This window comes from Macaca fascicularis, chromosome 12 (assembly GCF_037993035.2).
Source record: "Macaca fascicularis isolate 582-1 chromosome 12, T2T-MFA8v1.1".
NCBI lineage: Eukaryota > Metazoa > Chordata > Mammalia > Primates > Cercopithecidae > Macaca > Macaca fascicularis.
In genome coordinates, this window is record NC_088386.1 from 97,249,751 (window position 1) to 97,270,482 (window position 20,732).

Consider the following 20,732-nt stretch of genomic DNA (forward strand, 5'->3'; position numbering starts at 1 on the left):
AGTAGATGTTGAGTATAGATTAATTGAAGGATACCTCTACAATTATTCCCTTTAGTCAAGGTTGTAGCTAAGAATTGGGCTTCTGATATATATTCTTTTTAATTTTTTTCTTATTGGGTTTTATAGCTCTAAACCTAATTTCTAACATATTTATACACCTGAAATCTACATTCTAATATAAAGGTCTTTTTTTTTATAACTTTCTTAAAAATTTCAGGCCATCAGCAAGCAGTTTATTGTCCCATGTTTTCTTCAAACAGGTGAGCTGATCTATCATCCGTTGTCTCGATGTTTTTAATTACTATTAAAAAGTCACTTAATTTTGTTGGCTTGATGAGATACTTTGGTTACCAAGGTTCTTACTAATAACTCTGTTACAAAATAAAGTTAAAAACAAGAAAACTTTTGGTAGTTCAATTACAGACTTTCTAAAATACTTTCATTCTTCAAAACAAAATGAGTAAAAACAAAATGGACTATCATTACATGTTATTGATGCTTGGTGTATATTTTGATTAATTTAGAGACATTTTCTCTGTTGGCTAGAAATGATGAAAGGGCAAAGTAATTCTGATAAGAAGTCAGTTTATTTGGCTCTTCTTCCTGTTTTCAGATGACTAGAATCAAAGGCAGTTTTAGGGGGAATACCTGAAAACAATTTTAAACACATTTAACATAAATTCTTTAAAAGTTATTTATTGCTAACAAAACTGATGTATTGAAATGATATATCAACAGCCTTATTTTGAGTTTCTTTAACAGATGAAAGAAGAAAGCCATGATTCAATACTTTCACTGTTGCCTCCTGCTTATAACAAGCCATCAATATCATTGCCTCCAGTGTTACCTTGGACTGAGCCAGAATGTGATTTTCCTGATGAAAAAGACTCATACTGGGAATTCTAGGGCTGCCAAATCATTTTATGTCCTATATACTTGACACTTTCTCCTTGCTGCTTTTTCTTCTGTATTGCTAGGTACAAATACTAGAATTATACTTGAAAATACAGTTGGTGCACTGGAGAATCTATTATTTAAAACCACTCTGTTCAAAGGGGCATCAGTTTGTAGTCCCTCTGGTTCCCACAGAGTACTATGACAACTCCAAGGAAACATCAGAATTACTAATCTAGCGAGTGTCATTTATTCTGGAATTTTTTTCTAAGCTGTGACTAACTCTTTTCCTCTCTCAATATAATTTTTGAGCCAGTTAATTTTTTTCAGTATTTTGCTGTCCCTTGGGAATGGGCCCTCAGAGGACAGTGCTTCCAAGTACATCTTCTCCCAGATTCTCTGGCCTTTTTAATGAGCTATTGTTAAACCAACGGGCTGGTTTATCTTACATCAGACCCTTTTCTGGTAGAGGGAAAATGTTTGTGCTTTCCCTTTTTCTTCTGTTAATACTTATGGTAAACTCTAACTGAACCTCACTGACATTAAATGATTCACTTGAAATATATACAGAAATTGTAATTTGCTTTTTTTTAAAAAAAAGGGGGCTAAAGTAACACTTTCCTACTTATGTAAATTATAGATCCTAAATTCATGCACCCCGTGGGAGCTCAATAAAGATTTACTGAATTGAGTTTATGCTTTTATTTATTTTCCTTGCGTGGTTTGACAGAGCTAAAATACAGATTCTGATTTGTTTTGCCAAGAAAAGCCCTTTCTCAAGCAAATTCATTTACATAATCTATAATCAACTGAGTATTCGATTAAATGGAGGCAGAAGGCATTCTGGCCTTTTGTATGGTTATTGCTCCTGTAGGAGGTACAACATGAGGACATATTGCTCCTGTAGGAGGTACAACATGAGGACATAGAGGTCTTAATTAATATTTCCTAATTTCCTAATTAGAAAAGAGACTCTGCCATGTCTCAAACTATGTATTCAAAAAGAATACATAGTTTGGAGGTGTGGTAAACTGGGACCTACTTCAGTTGATTTTCTTAATTTATACAATCTTATTTATATTACATTAAAAGTTATTTTAAAATGATTACTTCAGGACTAAAAAATTAAAAAGACAAATAATATACAAATCTATAGGCCATTTCATGCACAATTTTCTTCATGTTTATTGACTGGACCCGCTCAAGAATGAAGGTTTGGGTTACTCCATCTGTTAAGCCACCAAGAACCACCAAAGTGAAAGAATTTAAAATGGACAGTGGAAAAGGGAGAAGATGAAGACCACTGAGGCCCTAAGAGCAACTCTAGTGGTAAGGGCTATAGTTCATCCTACTAACCTCCTCCTCCTAAATTTCCCTTCCGTAAGAGAGGCCCAGAGACCTTAGAGGTTCTTTCAAATCTGTGTGGAGGTTCTCCTAAATGTGTGTAGTTTAAAAATTGGACCATAAAGGGCATGAAATGGTGCTTCTCAGATCTCCTACTATGGGGTGTATTAGGGTACTCCAGAGAAGTAGCCAATAGAATGAATGTGCATATATATCTACATTTTATATATATACATATATAAATGGATTTATTATAAGGAATTGGTTCATGCGATTGTGGAGGCTGACAAGTCCAAAGCTCTGCCAGGTGAGTTAGCAAGCTGGACGTCCAGAAGAGCTGATGGTGTAGTTCTCGTCCAAAGGCTGTCAGACTCAAGACCCAGGAAGGGTGTTTCAGTACGAGTCCAAAGGCAGGAAGAAGCCAATGTCGCAGTTCAAATGCATTCAGGCAGGAGGAATTCTCTTTTACTTGGGGGAAGTTTAGCCTTTCTCTTCTATTCAGGTCTTCAATTGATTGGATGAGGTCCACTAATATTAGAGAATGCAATCTGCTTTACTTAGTCGACCAATTTAAATGTTAGTCTGATCCAGAAACACCCTGTGACGGTTAATATTAAGTGTCAACTTGATTGGATTGAAGGATGTCTAGATAGCTGATAACGCAGTGGTCCCAACTTTTTGGCACCAGTTTTGTGGTGTACAGTTTCTCCATGGGGTGGGGGATAGTTTCAGGATGAAACTGTACCATCTCAGATCAGGCATTAGATTATCATAAGGAGCGGCACAACCTAGATTGCTCGTGTGTGCAGTTCACAATAGGGTTGGTGCTCCTATGAGAATTTAATGTGGCCGCTGATCTGGCAGGAGGCGGAGCTCAGGCGGTAATGCTCACCCACCCTGCTGCTCATCTGCTGTGACGCTGGGTTCCTAACAGGCCACTGACTCGTATGGGTCCATAGAGGGGTTTGGGGACCCTTGTGGTAAAGTATTGTTTCTGGGTGTGTCTATGAGGGTTTTGCCAGAGGAGAGTGACATTTGGGTCAGTGGACTGGGAGAGAAAGACCCACCGTCAATGTGGGTGGGCAGCATGCAGTCAGCTGCTAAACAGCTAGAAGATGGCGGCCAGAAGAGGGATAACCTTGCTTGCTGAGCCTTGAGGATTTCATCTTTCTTCTGTGCTGGATACTTCCTTCCACTCCTCCTGCCCTTAGACATCAGACTAGGTTCTTTGGCCTTCGGACTCTGGGAGTTGCACACGGGCCTCCTGGGGACTTTTGGGCCTTCAGCCACAGACTGAGGGCTGCACTGTTGGCTTTGCTGCTTTTGAGGCTTTTGGACTTGGACGGAGCAACTGCTGGCTTCTTTCTTCCTCAGCTTGCAGATGGCCGACTGCAGGACTTCCCCTTGTGATAGTGTGAGCCAGTTCTCCCTAGTAAACTCCATTTCCTATATTCATTAGTTCTGCCCCTCTGGAGAACCCTAATACATATCCTCACAGAGACACTCAGAATTATGTTATTTTTTGTTTATTTTTTTGAGATGGAGTCTTGCTCTGTCGCCCAGGCTGGAGTGCAGTGGCATGATTTCAGCTCACTGTAACTTCCACCTCCCGGGTTCAAGTGAGTCTCCTGCATCAGCCTCCCAAGTAGCTGGGATTACAGGCTCCCGCCACCATGCCGAGCTCATTTTTGTTTTTTTTAGTAGAGATGGGGTTTCACCATGTTGGCCAGGCTGGTCTAGAACTCTTGACCTTGGACTCCCAAAGTGCTGGGACTACAGGCATTCAGAATAATGTTTGACCAAGTATCTGGGCACCTGTGCCCCAGTACAGTTGACACACAAAATCAACTATCACCATGGGTATCACCATGAGTGATGACTTCACCCTGTGAGTGCTTTCTTAAATTTTGTACCTTAGGCTCCTTGCTTGCTGTATTTCCAATGGCTGCTGTAACAAATTGCCACAAACTTAGTGGCTTAAGCAACACAACTATTATTTTGAAGTTCTGGTACAGAAGTTTGAAATCAGTCCTACTGAGCTCAAATCAAGGTTTGGCCGGGGTCCGTTCCTTCTGGAGGCTCCAGAGGGGAATCTGTTTCCTTGGCCTTTTCAGTTTTTAGAAACTATTCACATTCCTTGGCTCATGGCCCTGTTTGACCATCTTCAAAGTCAGCAATTTGGGGCCGAATCCTCATTCTGCCATTTCTCTGGTTCTCCCTTTGATTCCATCTTCTACTTTTTAAAGACCCCTGTGATTATACTGGGCATAGCGAGATAATCTGGGATAGCTTCCCTGTCTACAGTCAGCTGATAAGCAACCTTAATTCTGTCTGCAATCGTAGTTCCCTTTAGCCACATAACCTAACATATTAACAGGTTCTGGGCCTTAGGATGTAGGCATCTTTTGGGGAACATTATCCTACCCACCATACCTGCCTCATCCTATCCCTACCGCTACCGGGAGACAAAGGCCTTTTGTGATTAATGGCTTCGGCTGGAGCACTCCCCATCAGCCCAACTGAAACTTATTTAGAATGACACTGCAGTCTAAGCCATTTCCTATTCTGCCTTCTTATTTTCCTCCCTCTCTTCCACTTTGGTCAGACTTACATCATGGATAGCTCTCCCAGCCATCTTCTACTGCCTCCCTACTTTTCCCTCCCAGACTTTTCCCCTCAAAACATCTGTTGCAGGTGGTATTCATTTCCTATCACGGCTGTGACAAATTACCACAAACCCAGTGGCTTAAAATAATGCACATTTATTATCTGACAGTTCTGGAGGTCAGAAGTTTAAAATGGATTGGTAGCGCTACACTCCTTCCAGGGTCTCTAGGGGAGATTCTGTTGCCTTCCCAGATTCTAGAGGCTTCCTACTTCCTTCCCTCAGGGCACAGCACTGCTCCAACTTCTGCTTCTGTGGTCCCATCTCCTTCTCTGCCTTTTGTGATTATATTGTGCCCACCCAGATAATTTGGGATAATTCCCCCCATCTCAACACCATTGGTTTAATCACAGTTGCAAAAATCTCTCCTCACATAAGGTAACATTCACAGGTTCCTGGGATTAGGACATGGACACATTGGTAGGGGCCATGACTACCACACGTCTAATTTCATCTTGGTGTCTGCTTTTCAAAGGACCCAAGCTAGCAGTCACTTTAGCTAAAATGCCCTCCTATGAGCTTCTATAGTACCTTCCCCAAAAAGCACTGACACAACTCTAATTACTTCTGTGTTTATGTTCCCAAAGGACTGTGGACTTCCTGAGAATATTGTCTTATTCACTGGTATATTGCTGTTTAGTAAAACTGTCTGGCGTATTGTAGATGTTTAATATTTATTGAATTCTTTCTTGAATTAAAGTATTTGAATAAAAAAAAAAAAGACTTTTGAAAATGTAAGAGATTTCCATGGTAAGAAGTTTTAAATTCTTTGCTTGTCACAATATTGCCATTAAAAATTTAATGTGGCAAAGAGATTTGAGATTTCTATCTAGTAAATATTTCGTCCTTTACTGCAAGCCAGATCAATGGTTTCCCTCATAAGTACTGTTGGCCAGTTGCCTATTAGCTCTCAAGTTCATTTCTCCACCCTTTCCCTGTTCTGCTTCACTAGGATCTACGTTTCCCATGTACCCGCAATCTCTGGTTTCCAGGGAGGCAATAGTAGAAGATCAGAGAGCAGGACGAGAGAGGAGAAACATAGTATATCTCACCCTTTGCCCCACTCCCCTTCTGCTTCGAGTGTCCCTGGCAGTGGCGGTATCGTCTTTGTCTCTAGCTTCAAGACTCTGGTAGCACCAGTGCCCCCTGCTGTCCTTTCCATCCAAGTGGTGGTAGCACTTCCCACTCTTGCTAATTCCTGGGTTGCTTCAACATCCCTTTCTGCTTCTTAGCCTTGATTCCATCACCCACAAAACCAACTCCCTGTATTCCTTCTACCTGAAAGATCTGGAGTTGTGTTTTCCCAGTTACAAGCTGACTGATACAAGTACTGACAACTTTGAGGATTATTGGAAATTCTTAGTCCCTATAAAAAATTACTATCCTGATTATAACACTGAATGATCAGGAATTATGTTTTCCATCAACCAATTCTATTTAAACCCCATAGTCATTATAACTTCTGGTAGAAAAATAGAAACAAAAATTCTGTAAATCGAGTTTTGCTTTTCAAGAGTGGATCAAAGTTCAACAAGATCCAAATACTGTACTTACAAAGAAACAGAACCAATTCTCAGAAGTCTGATTTAAATCCTATGTTGATTTAGCTAGATTATATCTTATTCAGTTTCTACAATTTTATGCAGTTTCCCAAGTATGATGTTACTAAGAGGCCCTTTCACAGTTGTATGAGTAACTTAGAAAGTCACTGCTGTGTAAGGGATGCTTCAGGAATTAACTATATTCTTATTTTTATTGTGTAAAAAAATGCAATATCAGATGATGTTAAAATGAATAAAAGTTCAGCTGGGTGTGGTGGCACACACCTATAAATCTCAGTTACTTGACAAGCTGAGGCAGGAGGATCATTTGAGCCCAGAGTTTGAGACCAACCTGGGCAACATAGCTAGAACTCTGTCCCAAAAAAGTTAATAAACAAGGATAAGGCCCAGAGAATTGCAAACTGTTGAATCTAGAAATATAACTAGAGCTGAAGAGTAAAAGTATATATTCTTTTTTTTTTTTTCTTGCGAGGGGTGTCACTCTCACAACTCACTGCAGCCTTGGCCTCCCAGGCTCAGGTGGTTCTCCCACCTCAGCTTCCTCAGTAGCTGGGACCACAGGCGTGCTACCACGCCCAGCTGATTTTTTGTAGAGACAGGGTTTCGCCATGTTGCCCAGGCTGGTCGAGAACTCCTGGGCTCAAGCCATCCACTCGCCTTGGCCTCCCAAAGTGCTGGGATTACAGGCGTGAGCCATGGTGTCTGGCCTAGAAGTATATATTCAGAACAAAAGGCTGCACACATTGATAACCACAAATCACCTGAAAACTGGGTAGAAAGGGATAATTTACAGTGTAACAAAGGTTGGAGAAGTCAGAGAAAACCAAATTGGAGTGGTATTACATAGTGGAAAAAGTGAAAACTGAGAAATAAAACTTTGTTCATGAATATAAACTGAACACGTATTTCTGGGTCTGTTCCCTAAGCTTCATGAACGAAAACACATTTATATCAAATGTGTTTGTTTTTCATTTTAATCAAAACAAAATAGTTCTAACAAGATGAAATTTGTTGCTGACTTCTGTCACACAAAAGAAGAGATCTCCAAACCATTTTGTTAATGGAGAAATGATATTCTGACTGCTGGCCTCACATATCATTCTAAGTTAAACATGTTTTATAATAACACAAATGAACATTTTTCAATATCCTCTTTTAATTTTTTTTGGCCGCATTTTTTGCATTTCATAATCTGATGTTTTATCATTTATATGAACTAAGCCTGATGAAACCATTCGACGACTTGTAAACTTTCCACTGTAGCTTTCTCGTTGCTTGTTAACCTCCGGAGCAGTATATGGTCTTGCAGAGTGTCTGGCATGATTATGGATATCATCTGAGCTTTTTCCTAAAAGCCTTGATCTTGATTTTACTTTTTTAAGGTGTGTAAATGAGGTCATGTCATGTAAATCCTCAAATTTATCTGAACAATCCTAAATAATAAAATAAAAGATCAGATTGGTAAATTAGGTTTCTTAAAAGTAGGTTTTAAATTTACAAGGACTTCCGACATGGATGGTCAAAAGAAAAAAGAAAAACATACAAGGACTAAAGTTTATAATAGCAACAGTTAAAGACAAAGAATGAAAACATTGGATGTTTCTTAGGCAGTCTCTAAATTCAGACCCTACACCCATGCCTCCCGTTAGATACTGTGCTAGATACTACGCTAGAAACCATGTTTTAAAAAGATCTTACTGTTACAAAGGATAGTTATTTCAAAAGATATTGAAGATAAGAAGCTAGAAACCTGAAAAACTTGAGAGCTGACCTCAGGGGACAGACTCCTAAGCAATGCTGGCCAGATTACTTTGTAATTTCTCTCCACCAAAATCTCTCTTCCCGACCCCAAATATAAATTACGAACTCTTATATTTTACTTTTTATGTCATCCAGAATTTGATCTTTCATCCTTTAATAACCATCTTTAATTTATATACATACAGAGAGAGGGAGAGTGTGTGTGCCACATCCAAGAATATGGTTGTAATGTTTACATTAAAAATAAAAAATTGCATGTGTACTCTGAGTAAACAAGTAAAACATTCAGTAAAATAACCGGAAGGATATATACCATAATAAATGATTCTTTTTCAAATTTTCTATTATATAGCTATATAAGGTATGAATCTAGTAGTTATCCTCAAATTAGGGTAAGCAATTTCCTCAGCAGTTTGAGCAGCTCATCTCATAATACTTAGCAAAGATAGCCACACCAAGGGAGTGGGATGCTTGACTTGAACACAGGTGGGGGTCAGGGAACATTGGGCAGGACTAATAAGAATTAGGCAGTCAGAAAAAGATTTACAAAAAAGAATGTATAATGAGTCTAAAGATAAATTCTACCTATTTAACATTTTTGCCTGAGTTTGAAGAAGGCAAGAAAACATTCTTCCTCTTCCCTCTTATGTACACAAGACAATTAGGGAAGCCACACTGTGATGATTTATGCTATGTTAGTGAGTAACATAATTTTCCTTCACAGCTGATATAACCCATTACTGGAGTGGCAGTGGAAGGGCATGGAGACCCAGGCCACTGGTCACTTTTCTAGATGCTCCTACGACTCAATTTCTCTCTCTTTTGTCTTGATTCCTTTGGGAGATTCCTGGATTTTAGAAAATCAGATGAGTAAGTTGTTTCTGATCATCTGAAAAATGCCCGCTTACTACTCAATTATCTATTAGAGGAAAGTTTAGGAACAGTTGGTTTAACCAAGAGAAATAAAGATAACTCTATCTCCCTTGCCTCCTCTTAGGATAAGGGTTCTGAGATCCTATATAATCTTATATCATTTAACATAAATGCAATTTCTTACTTTGCTTGAAAAGTTGTATTCAAGATTCCATTTGTCTTAAAAAAAATCAGAAAATCCTCTTTGAAAACTATGACCCCATCTTCTATCTTTTTTCCAAGTGTGTAGACACATGTATATATACAAACACTCACCCTCTCAATACTAAATTTCCAAATTTAGATAGAAAAGAAAAATCCAAAATTGAAAGTATAAGCTGGTATTTTTACCCTGCCACTATATAGTTAATATTTAACTGTATAATATATAGTGTGTATAATATATAGCTATATAATATTTACCCTGCTACTATAAAGCAAAAAGTTTGCTTTACTGTGGAAAATAAAATCAAAATACTTATGCAGAAATTAGATTTATTTTCTCAAAGGGAAAATTATGCACATCAAAGTATCAATTTAATATGAGTTTTACCTACTCATATTTACTTAGCAGTTTTTCCAATTATGGATCATGCCTGTTATGCATATTACAGGGAAGACCAGTGATTCAGAAAATTAAAAGTCCCTTCTAGATTTTAAATTTGCTTTAGAATGATTTGTATAAAGTCTAGTCGCAGATATACTTTCCTAATTTTTTTTTTTAATTTTATTTATTTATTTTTTTTTGGAGACTGCTCTTGCTCTGTTGTCCAGGCTGGAGTGCAGTGGCGCCATCTTGGCTCACTGCAACCTCCACCTCCTGGGTTCAAGTGATTCTCGTGCCTCAGTCTCTCAAGTAGCTGGGATTACAGACATGCACCACAACACCCAGCTAATTTTTGTACTTTTAGTAGAGACGAAGTTTCACCACATTGGCCAGGCTGGTCTCAAACTCCTGGCCTCAAGTGATCCACCTGCCTCAGCCTCCCAAAGTGCTGGCCTTATAGGCGTGAGCCACCAAGCCTGGTCTCCTGATCGTTTTATGTTAATATTAAAAATATATTTGAATTCTCAAGTTTCTCAGCACATGATATAGCATGGTGGTGAGAAAAGAAAAGACTAGAAGTTAAATTCTTGCAATTCATAATCCAATGGATTGTAAATTTTACATATCCCTAATTTTTAGCCAGATAACTGGCACATAGGAGATTCATATTTGTTTAACTGAAGCAAAGATAATTCGGCTATGTGAAAAAAAAAAAAAAAAAACCTCCAATAGTTGTAGTTAATCTCTATGAAAAGAAAATGTCAGCTGTGTTTCCACAGTATCGGGCCACAGCCAATAGTTGTACTAATTTTAGTCAGGGCTAAAATCCAGACAGTTTTCCACAATCAGGACTATGTACTCTGACTCTCAGCTGTGTCAGCTGGGAGAATCTGCCCAGAGGAAGAGGGCACCTTTTTCTAATTCATGTCCCAGATGGGTTGGGAGGAAAGGTTGCCACCGTTTATTTCATAAAAAGGTAGTAGGTGTGTTAACAGTCTCCCTGATTTTGTGATTGCATTTTGAATCAGGTGAGGTGATATTTAAGTTTCAGAGGAATTTTTTGTTTTGTTTTGTTTTGTTTTGAGACGGAGTCTCACGCTGTTGCCCAGGCTGGAGTGCAGTGGCGCGATCTCAGCTCACTGCAAGCTCTGCCTCCCGCGTTCACACCATTCTCCTGCCTCAGCCTCCTGAGTAGCTGGGACTACAGGCGCCCGCCACCACGCCCGACTAATTTTTTGTATTTTTAGTAGAAACGGGGTTTCACCGTGTTAGCCAGGATGGTCTCGATCTCCTGACCTCGGATTCACCCGCCTCGGCCTCCCAAAGTGCTGGGATTACAGGCGTGAGCCACTGCGCCCGGCCTTTCAGAGGAATTTTTAAATTGGAGGTCTGTATGTCTTGGGGGTAATTAAGGTTATACACACAGTTGGATGCAGATACACAAACCCTAAATTATTGCCAGAACTTTGTCAAATACAGAAGTAGAAGACTTAGAAAAACATCATTACATGTATAGTAGTTCTTGCAGTCCAGTGAAGCAGTGTCCTTGGAACAGACTTCTTTAGGTGAATTCTTGTGGTGGGCAGTGTGGTTGGCAGTATCCTGACTATCTTGTTAAATGACTTTTTTGGTTTGGCGACACAGTCTCTTTCTTTTCGGACCTTGGGTTTTAGATCTTCTCTCTTAAATAATTCTGGGAAGAGGGATGGTTTCGAGTTTTTCTCATTTTCTACATCTTTATATTGGAATGACTGTATTTCAGGGAACTTGGCACATTTTTCAGTGCAAATTTCATCTGGTTTTATATAAAGAGTTTGTATTTCTTTTTTGTATTGTGCAAATGTTACTAAATGTTTTTTATTATTGTTATTATTTCCTTTCAGTCTCTGACAATACTGGTCTTCTAATTTTGATTTTTCCTCAGTCTCTGTATTGAAATGAGTTAAAGTGCTAGTTTGCCAGGAAGGAAAAATGAGTCTGTTTATGTACTCATCTTCCCTTGGCATTCTGGCATTAGGAATTCTTGGATACGATGTTAATACTGCCTCAGGTTTTTCCTGAACAGTCCGTTTATAGATGTTTACATGCTCCTTTCTATCAAGGGACTTCATTTTCTGTGTCCTTTCACACCAAGCTTTTGATTGAGTTATTTTTGATTTACCACCCCAACTATATGGGTCTTGAATCTGTGTTTTATGAACAGAATTTTCTGCTTGAGGAAGCTGCATAAATACATGTTCTTTCCTTAGTTTCTTAAGCAGTATATCTGTAAGTGTTTCTGATGAATTGTTTAATGGACTTGCCTGGGTATTTTTATTGGAAGAAGGTTGTACTTTGATTAAACTTGGTGTTTTAGCTTCTTCTTTAGTGTAATAACTTTTCTGTTCCCTAATTAAAGATGAATTTTCTTTTAAATTCTGTAAGGGAAAATATTTCTTTTCTTTCTCTCGAATCAGTTCTGTTTCTCTAAGTTTATCCTCAGAAACCGTTTGTAAAGTGGTTTGTTGAACAATTCTTAAATATTTATTTTGCTTTTCTGAATGCTTCTCCACAAAGTGATGGTCATCTCTAAAAGGTAAATGTGTCTTTATATATTTTAATGGTATAGAACTAGAATTAAGCAAATTTATATGCTGGTTGATCCCTTCTAATTGCCTTTTTGTTATTAGTCCTGATTTTGAAAGTTTTTCTAAAAAAAGACCCTGGAGGTGTTTGCTTAAATCAGCTTTTAGATGTAATAATTCATTTTCTGATAAAGCTATCAGATAGTTTTGTAGAGATTTACTTAAAGGATATTTCATGTTTATTTCAAACCTTCTACCAAAACTCCCCTTTGAAATATCTTGTTCTAGTTCGTGAAAAGAAAGTGAGACACTTTTAGTCCTTAGAGAAGACATGTTTGGGTATATAGTCTCAGATTCTGTCTCATTAAATAAACTGCTTTCTGAAATGTTTTTTAGGAAATAGTTTTGGAGAATCTCATTTAAAAAAGACCTTAGCCTTATTTCTAAATGTTTATCTATGAAATGATGATTGAAATTTTTGACAAAAGACATGATTTCTTTCACAGTTTCAGAATATTTCCCCTGAAAACTGTTTGGCCCTTTCCGCTCTACCTTCTCATTCATCAGATACAGATTTCGGTAGATTTTTGGTAAGTCCTCCTTGGTGATATGTCCTGATTCTGAAAGTCTTTCTACAAGGTAATGCTGGATTTGTTTACTTAATTCAGATTTTAAATTTTTTACTTCTGACTCTGAGAGTTCTTCTAGAAACACACGCAACTTTGGACTCAAAATATGTTTTCTGTCTAATTTGTCTACTTTATCAAAATTCTCTTGGATTTCTTTAAGGTGTTCTGTGTCACTTGTAAAAGAAGGTTGAATTAGTCTTTCTAATTCTCTTTCTGGTTGTCCTCTTCTTTCAGATTGATTATATTTGAAAAAAACATTGAAGATGTTTTTTAAAAAGGATTTTAACATTATTTCATCTGATTCATTAAGTTTATCCATTAATGAGTTAGTTAAACTTTCTAAAGTAGAACTGAGGTCATTTTCGTCTTTACCAAGCCTCTGACCATTTCTTGGCAAATCCAGTTCTTTATTTGCTATTGAATAATAACTTGAATCTTGTGGGAACATATTTTGGTCTTCCTGTATAAATTCAACTCTACTAACAGAAGTAGTGTCTTTGGGAATGATGGGTATATTCTGCTCAGAAAGAGGTTCTGTCTCGCTTCTGATTTCTGAATAATACTCTTGGGAATCCTTCAGCTTTCCTTTAGGAGAAGTGATCCCCGTACCCAGCAAAGAACTCTTACGGCGTTCTTTATCTAATTCTATCACTTTGATTATCCCAGATTCTAAAAGCGTATCTATAGGAAATGCTTGTATTATCTGGCTTATAGCAGATCTGGGCTGTGGCAATTCTATTTTATCAGCATTATCTTCATGAAGTAGAGTATGTGATGACAAACTTCTCTTCCAAGGTGTAGGTACTTGATTTTCCAAGTTCATTGGTGTTTCACTTGGCTCTTTCACTTCTATCTCCAATTCTGAGAATATTGGTGCAGTGAATATTTGCCTTATAATGTAGTCATGTACAGTGCCACTTGAACCTGACTTGGAGTTAGGTACTTCACTTATTACATGTTTCTTTTTGATACTACTCTTTTTTTTAATTGGAAAATCTCTCTCATCAGCTTCGAAGTGTGTTTTAGAGACATGTTCTTCTACCTCCGGAGATTGTCCTGGTCCACCTTCTGAAAAGGAATCTGCAGGAATATTTTTAATTATCTGACCCTGTTCTGAAAGTGAATATTCAGGAATATTTTTAATTACTTGACCACCTTCTGAAAGTGAATCTGCAGGAATATTTTCAGTTATTTGACTACCTTCTGAAAATAAATCCACAGGAATATTTTTAATTATTTGACTTAAAATAGTCTTTGAATTTAAAATGTCTTTTTCTGAAAGCCAGTTGTTTAAATCTTGTTTTTTTCCCAATATGTTGTCTTCCATACTACTTGATGATTTATCATGAATGCTTATAAGTAGAGAACTACTTTTCTCTCTTGCTTCACTGTTCATACTAACTTCTGGTTTAGAAAATAATTTGTCTGAAAGGTCTTGCAGATTTTTACTTAAAATTGACTTGAGTATCATTGATTGTTTTAAATATTCTATCTGGGGGGTAAAATTTAAAGACTTTGAGAGGTGACATGTATTTGCATGTACATTTCCAGCCCTTGATGATTCTCCTTTGAAACTTGGTAAAGATACATTTGGTAGATTTTCTTTTAAATTATTCTTTGTATCTAAACCCTTTATCGTATTGATAGTAGGGTCAGGGGCTAACTTATTCTCAGTTTCTGACGTCTTTGTTGTGAAGATATTAGGGTCATGGGCCCAGGTTTTATTAGCAGGTCCTGCAGTTTTTGATTGTGCTGGATAAGGAGGATCCTGGTCTTCGTGCTCTATAACCTCTGCACCTAAAATGTTTCTACGTTTGTATATATCTTGATCTTTTTTTTTACTGACTGACATTTTGTTTATATTCCTTAGAAAAGGATCAAAACCGTTCTTGTTGACTTTCTGAAACTGCAATGTTAAAAAAAAAAAAAAAAGGTAAGACATTTGGTAGCAATGATTTTGAATTTAGTATACATTTTCTAGTTAATTTTCTTTGAGCAATCTGTCAATGTATCTATTCACTCTCCTACCCTCCACAAAGGGAGAAAATCAACTTTAATTATTTTAAAATATTTGAAATTGAAATAAAATATTTTAATGGAAAAATTTCAAATTCTTAATTCTGATGCTATTTTGTGTCCAAGTGCTTTTTACTACTTGGAATATTTTTAAATACTTAAAAAGCCATCCATAAATAGTTTATTGTTAAGAACTTAATTTCTAGTGTTAGCTTCATTTCCTTAGACAGTAGCTAACATCAGGATCCAAGTCTCATCTACCTAAATATTTGCTACATTCATAGCAATGTAGGAAATATATTTTTTTAAATTCAAGCAAGTAGTGAAAAGTACTGAAATGAAACTCACGAAAAGTATCAAATATTCTCTGAAAACTGACTTGGGGGCATATATCATCTGCCTTTAAGTCTGAGAGTTTCAACAATGATAATGAGCTCCACCCAGTCCTTAACATGTCACAGTTTAATCTTGCTTTTTGATGCATACTGTATAATGCCCCAGAAATGGATAAGGGAGAACCATATAGAAAACTCAGGATTACAGTAAAATTTCAGTGTAATATTCATAAGCAGCTTTTTAGCTCTGGGATCAGGCTCGTCTATCATTAAAACAGCCTTCAGAATAAATATTCTTATTGAAACTCTTTTTTCATACTTCTGTGTTATCTAACTAAAAGAAAGCAAAATGTGAAAGAATCAGCCTACTATTTGTCTTATTTTATTTCAACTTAGTAGTTCAAAATTATTTTTAATGGATGCAACTTATTATAACAGGTTTTCAAATTCTAGTGGATACCCAGATGACAAATTAAGAATCCCCTTAGTTTTTTTATTTTTTTGTTTTCTTTTTTGAGAAATACAAATTCCCAGGTTCTGTTTCTGGGTTGAGATTCATTAGGTCAGAAATGGACCTGGGAATGTGTATTTTTTACAATAGCCAGGTGTTTCTAATGAGTAACTTTTTAGAACTATTGAATTAAAGTATTGAAGAAACCTAGTAATTAAGTATAATGATATTGGGATAGAATAATTCAGGACTCACCTGAAATTTTGGTTTGAATTCTATATATTCTGGTCTGAAAGATGGTGAATTATATTCTTTTGGTGAAAAAGCCACCTTATAAAAAAAGAAGTTCTAATTTTAGATTACTTGTAAGAGTATCAAGATCATTTTATTCTTGCAATAGTTATTAGAGGTATAAAATTTTTAAACCTAAATATTTTTATCATAACTATACTTGCCAATTATGAAAGAAATCTGTATATATATAATATTATATATGTGAAATATTGGCTTCATTGGTATTATAATAGTCACCCTATTGAATTTGTAAACTCAAAATAATGCACAGCAACTTCAAGCAGAAACAAAAGTAAAAATAAAATAGAATTGTCAGAAGAAATGTAATCTGATTTGTATTGAATTTGTAAACTCAAAATAATGCACAGCAACTTCAAGTAGAAACAAAAGTAAAAATAAAATAGAATTGTCAGAAGATGTAACCTGATTTTTAAAAGGCTGTGAGATACCTTTAGACAATACATGGCAGCTCATAATATATTGAGATAGCATTTTATTTATTTATTTATTTATTTATTTATTTATTTATTTTTTATTATTTCGAGACAGTCTTGCTCTGTTGCCCAGGCCAGAGTGCAGTGGTGTGATCTTGGCTCACTGCAACCTCTGCCTCCTGGGTTTAAGCAATTCTTGTGCCTCAGCCACCTGAGTAGCTGGGATTACAGGCATGTGCCAGCACATCTGGCTAATTTTTATATTTTTTGTAGAGACAGGGTTTTGCCATGTTGGCCAGGCTGGTCTCGAACTCCTGACCTCAAGTGATCCATCTTCCTTGGCCTCCCAAAGTGCTAGGATTACAGGCATGAGCCACTGCGCCCAGCCATAGATAGCATTTTCAGTGATTATCAACCTGTCACTGTTAAATGAAGATGTAAAACTCCCTAAGGAAATACTTGAGTATTAAATCAAGATGTATGAGAACCATTACAGGATCACAAAACCATTGAATTTTTAGAAATGGAAGTGTTTTGGAGATAATCTAGTTCTAGTTCTTATTTTACACAGAATCTGAAGCTGAAGTTTCTTGTCCCAAGTTACCCAGATGATTAGTAGCTTAAATCCTAGGTGTCCAAAGTTTTCATTGGGTACTCAGTTCCTCACACAATCCTGATAGCAGTTAGGGAGAATGAGTGGCTTTAGAAGCATCAGAATGCATCCACACTGCCAGCTCATACAGAGAGAAAACGTGACACATCTCTTTACAGAACACTTGGTAGTTCAAATGACTGTCCTATACATTATCTCCTTTAGTCTGTAGAGGCTTCACTATGGACTAAGTTAAGTAAAATAACAATTCAATGAGTAACATTTTTATTAGAGATACTTGTAGGTTGTTTTAAGGTTTAATTAACATTAAGCAGTTAATAAATGACCCTATTCTTAAAGCCTCAGTGGCTTCCCACTCATTGTCCTCACACACCAACTCTGTATTGTCTCTGCAAGTTTCTCAATATTTGCCAGTATGGTTCCTCTCCTCCAGCCAAATGTGTCTAACTCTGAATTCTTGACATACATCTTGTACTTCCATACCTATTCTTTTGTTCCTTTTGTTTTTCTTTGCTTAAATTTCTCCCAAATCTCTCTTAAACACAGTTGACATTATAACATTTGAAAGTTTATTGCTTTAAATGAATTTAATAGAAAAATCTAAAAAAGACACATGTATGATAAACAAGTGAAAGAACAAGTAGTAGAAAAATATAATTTCATTTTTGTAACAAACAAAGCAAACAAAAAATCCCCCCTACTACAAGCATGGACAAATGTGTGAATGGATTCAAAATGCTTACATTGTTTTCTCATGGGAGTAGCCCTGGAGGAGAGGAAGGAGGATGCTATTAACGTTTACTCTGTTTAACTGGGCATTATTGATTAGATGAACATATAATACTTTCATAAATAAAAAGCTTCAGTAAAGTAACATTGGGGGAATGTTCTAGGTATGCATGTTAGGAAGCTAGGAAGAGACAATTTAACAAATCAATACAGGAGCTTCAAGATGGCAGACTGAACATGTGAGTCTACTCTCCTATCTCCCAAGGTGCCAGTACATTAACAGAAAATATTATTTCACAAAGAAAGAACCATGGCAATACTGGAAATCAGTAAGGTGAGCTACCAGGATCTAGAACTTTGAGAAAATTCAGAAAATATGAGAGTAGATATAATTGACTTAATGGAAAACCCCAATCAGAAAAACCATAACCTTAAACAATAGTTATTAGAGATGTAAAATCAGGGGGGCCTGAGAAGCAATACATTCCAAGTCAGTGTATTAATCAGGGTTCTCCAGAGGGACAGAACCAACAGGATATATGTATATAGAAAAGGGAGATTATGAGGGAGAATAGCGCACATGATTACACAGCGAATTCTTGCGATAGGCTATCTGCAAGCTGGAGAAAGAGAGAAGCCAGTAGTGGCTCAGTCCAAGTTCAAAAGCCTCAAAACCAGGGAAGCCAACAGTGCAACCCTCAGTCTGTAGCTGAAGGCCTGAAAGCCCCCTGGAGACCACTACTGTAAGTGCCAGGGTCCAAAGGCTGAAAAACCTGGAGTCTGATGTCCCAGGGCAGGAGGAGAGGAAGCAAAGCATCTGGCAAGGGAAGAGGGAGTGAGCCAGAAGACTCAGCAAGCAAGCTCATCCCTCTTCCTCTGTCTGCTTTGTTCTAGCTGAGCTGGCAGCAACTGGACAGTGCCCACCCACATTGAGGGTGGGTTTTCCTCTCCCAGTCCATGGCCTCAAATGTCAGTCTCCTCTGGCAACACCCTCACAGACACACTCAGAAACAATACTTTTCCAGCCCTCTAGTCATCTCTCAATCCAGTTAAGTTGACACCTAATATTAACCATCACGCTCAGCATACACAAAGAAAATCAGATCACGGGAACGTCCATAGTTATTAAAGAGCTGCATTTGGAACAGCTAGACCTCTTGGACCCTTCATTATCACCCCTTTCTTTCTCTGTGCACACAGATCAAACACTGCTAGCAGCACTCTTTCCCCAGTCACTCTCCCAAACATCAAAAAACTGTTCTCTAAGGAGAATATGGCATATTCCTATGCAGAGATATAAGTTTTGGGCCTTGACAGGGAAGCAGAGTAAGGACTGCTGAGACTCACACTTCCAAATTAGAAAACTAAAAGGGGATTTGAAAAAAAGGGAATTCCATCCAGGAAACACACTGGTTCTTTGGAAATGCAGAGAACTCAGTGATCCTACCTACCATCTTCCATCCCTACACACCCTCCAGGGAAGCCTGCCCAGCACATGGACAGAGCATACCTATACAATCAACATACCCCTCCATTTATAAACATAAAACGAAGTTTACCATGTATATAAGAAAAATTGATATATGTAAGTGAAGAATCAATAAGAACAAATGGAACTAACTCCAGCGTAAATAGAAATATTTCTGAGGAATGTAGGAGGAGGGTGATCCTTGGAAAAGATTCTAAATAGCTCAGAGATATTCAAGAGAATATTGAGTTCCCTTTAGCTGTATGATGATTATCTCAAATTTAATGTATATAAAATACAATTTTAGATTAGGCACCACACTCCCCAAAAAGAAAACCCTTAGGCTTTCTGTTTTTCCTCTTCTCAGTTGATGATGCTTCTATCTCTGGAATTGTTAGGCCAGAAACCTAAGAGTTTGTATTCCTCTCCTTCTCCTTTCCATAACTAATCCCGCATTAAATTCTGTGGCTGCTGCCTTCAAAGCAGATCAAGTATGACCAGGCGCGGTGGCTCACACCTGTAATCCCAGCACTTTGGGAGGCTGAGGCAGGCGGATCACCTGAGTCCCGGAGTTTGAGATCAGCCTGAGCAACATGGAAAAACCTTGTCTCTACAAAAGCTACAAAAAATTAGCCAGGTGTGGTGGTGCAGCTTATGGTCCCAGTTAGGAGGCTGAGGTGGGGGATCACTTGAGCCCAGGAGTGGGAGGTTGCAGTGAGGTATGATCATACCACTACACGCCAGCCTGGGCAACAGAGTGAGACCCTGTCTAAAAAAACTTATATACATATAATTTATATATTAATATATATTGGATTTATATATTATATATATAATTATGTGCATATATATCCAATCACCTTTTCCTATCAACCCCCCTACTACTATAGAACAAGCCACCATCATGTTTCCCCAAGCAGTAGTATCCTAAGTAGTCTCTTGCTCCCTGTGACAGAGAATGCTAGTTGCCTTCCTAAAATGTATTATCTCAAGAACTTACATTTTTTAAGGGGCAGAAATATCCCCTATCAAAAGCGCTACATCTTCTAGCCTCCTTTGCAGACAGGAGTGGCCATGTGACAAAATTTTGGCCAACTAGACATAATTGGAAGTTGCTGAGAGAGTATCTTAAAACAGAGGCCGACGGTCAGGTGCAGTGGCTCACACCTGTAATCCCAGTACTTTGGGAGGCCAAGGTGGGTGGATCATGAGGTCAGGAGATCGAGACCATCCTGGCTAACACGGTGAAACCCTGTCTCTACTAAAAATACAAAAAATTAGCTGAGCATGGTGGCACATGCCTGTGGTTCCAGCTACTTGGGAGGCTGAGGCAGGAGAATCACTTGAACCCAGGAGGTGGAGGTTGCAGTGAGTGGAGATCACATCACTGCACTCCAGCCTGGAATACATGTGATGCCTGGAGATATAAAGTCCATCTGGTGTTACCCTTCAGTAACATACTCATGCTGAGGATGGCTGTCCATAAAGAAAAGGAATCTGGGCCCCTGATGACA

General features: G+C 37.7%; 2 protein-coding genes and 1 long non-coding RNA gene across 4 annotated transcripts in view; 2 read left to right on the forward strand and 1 right to left on the reverse strand.

Annotated features, from left to right (window-relative positions):
* STRADB (STE20 related adaptor beta) overlaps nt 1-1,585 on the forward strand; it is a 29,450-nt gene extending 27,865 nt beyond the window's left edge. For both annotated transcript variants that reach the window (XM_074009750.1, XM_005573924.4), the window contains exons 11-12: nt 218-260; nt 763-1,585. In XM_074009750.1, coding sequence (XP_073865851.1) covers nt 218-260; nt 763-906 — 187 coding nt within the window. In that variant the 3' untranslated portion in view covers nt 907-1,585. The remainder of the gene's footprint in view (nt 1-217; nt 261-762) is intronic.
* Nucleotides 1,586-2,098: 513 nt separating this feature from the next.
* LOC135966599 (uncharacterized) lies at nt 2,099-14,810 on the forward strand. Its single transcript, XR_010580030.2, has 4 exons — nt 2,099-2,223; nt 12,242-12,260; nt 12,756-12,839; nt 14,749-14,810. It is a non-coding gene; the product is annotated as an uncharacterized lncRNA (long non-coding RNA).
* Nucleotides 7,492-20,732, reverse strand: part of C2CD6 (C2 calcium dependent domain containing 6) — a 54,373-nt gene continuing 41,132 nt past the window's right edge. The window contains exons 3-5 of the mRNA XM_015432546.4: nt 15,936-16,010; nt 11,194-14,784; nt 7,492-7,898 (exon numbers count right to left, since the gene is read on the reverse strand). Of these exons, the coding sequence (XP_015288032.3) occupies nt 7,608-7,898; nt 11,194-14,784; nt 15,936-16,010 (3,957 nt within the window). The 3' untranslated portion in view covers nt 7,492-7,607. The remainder of the gene's footprint in view (nt 7,899-11,193; nt 14,785-15,935; nt 16,011-20,732) is intronic.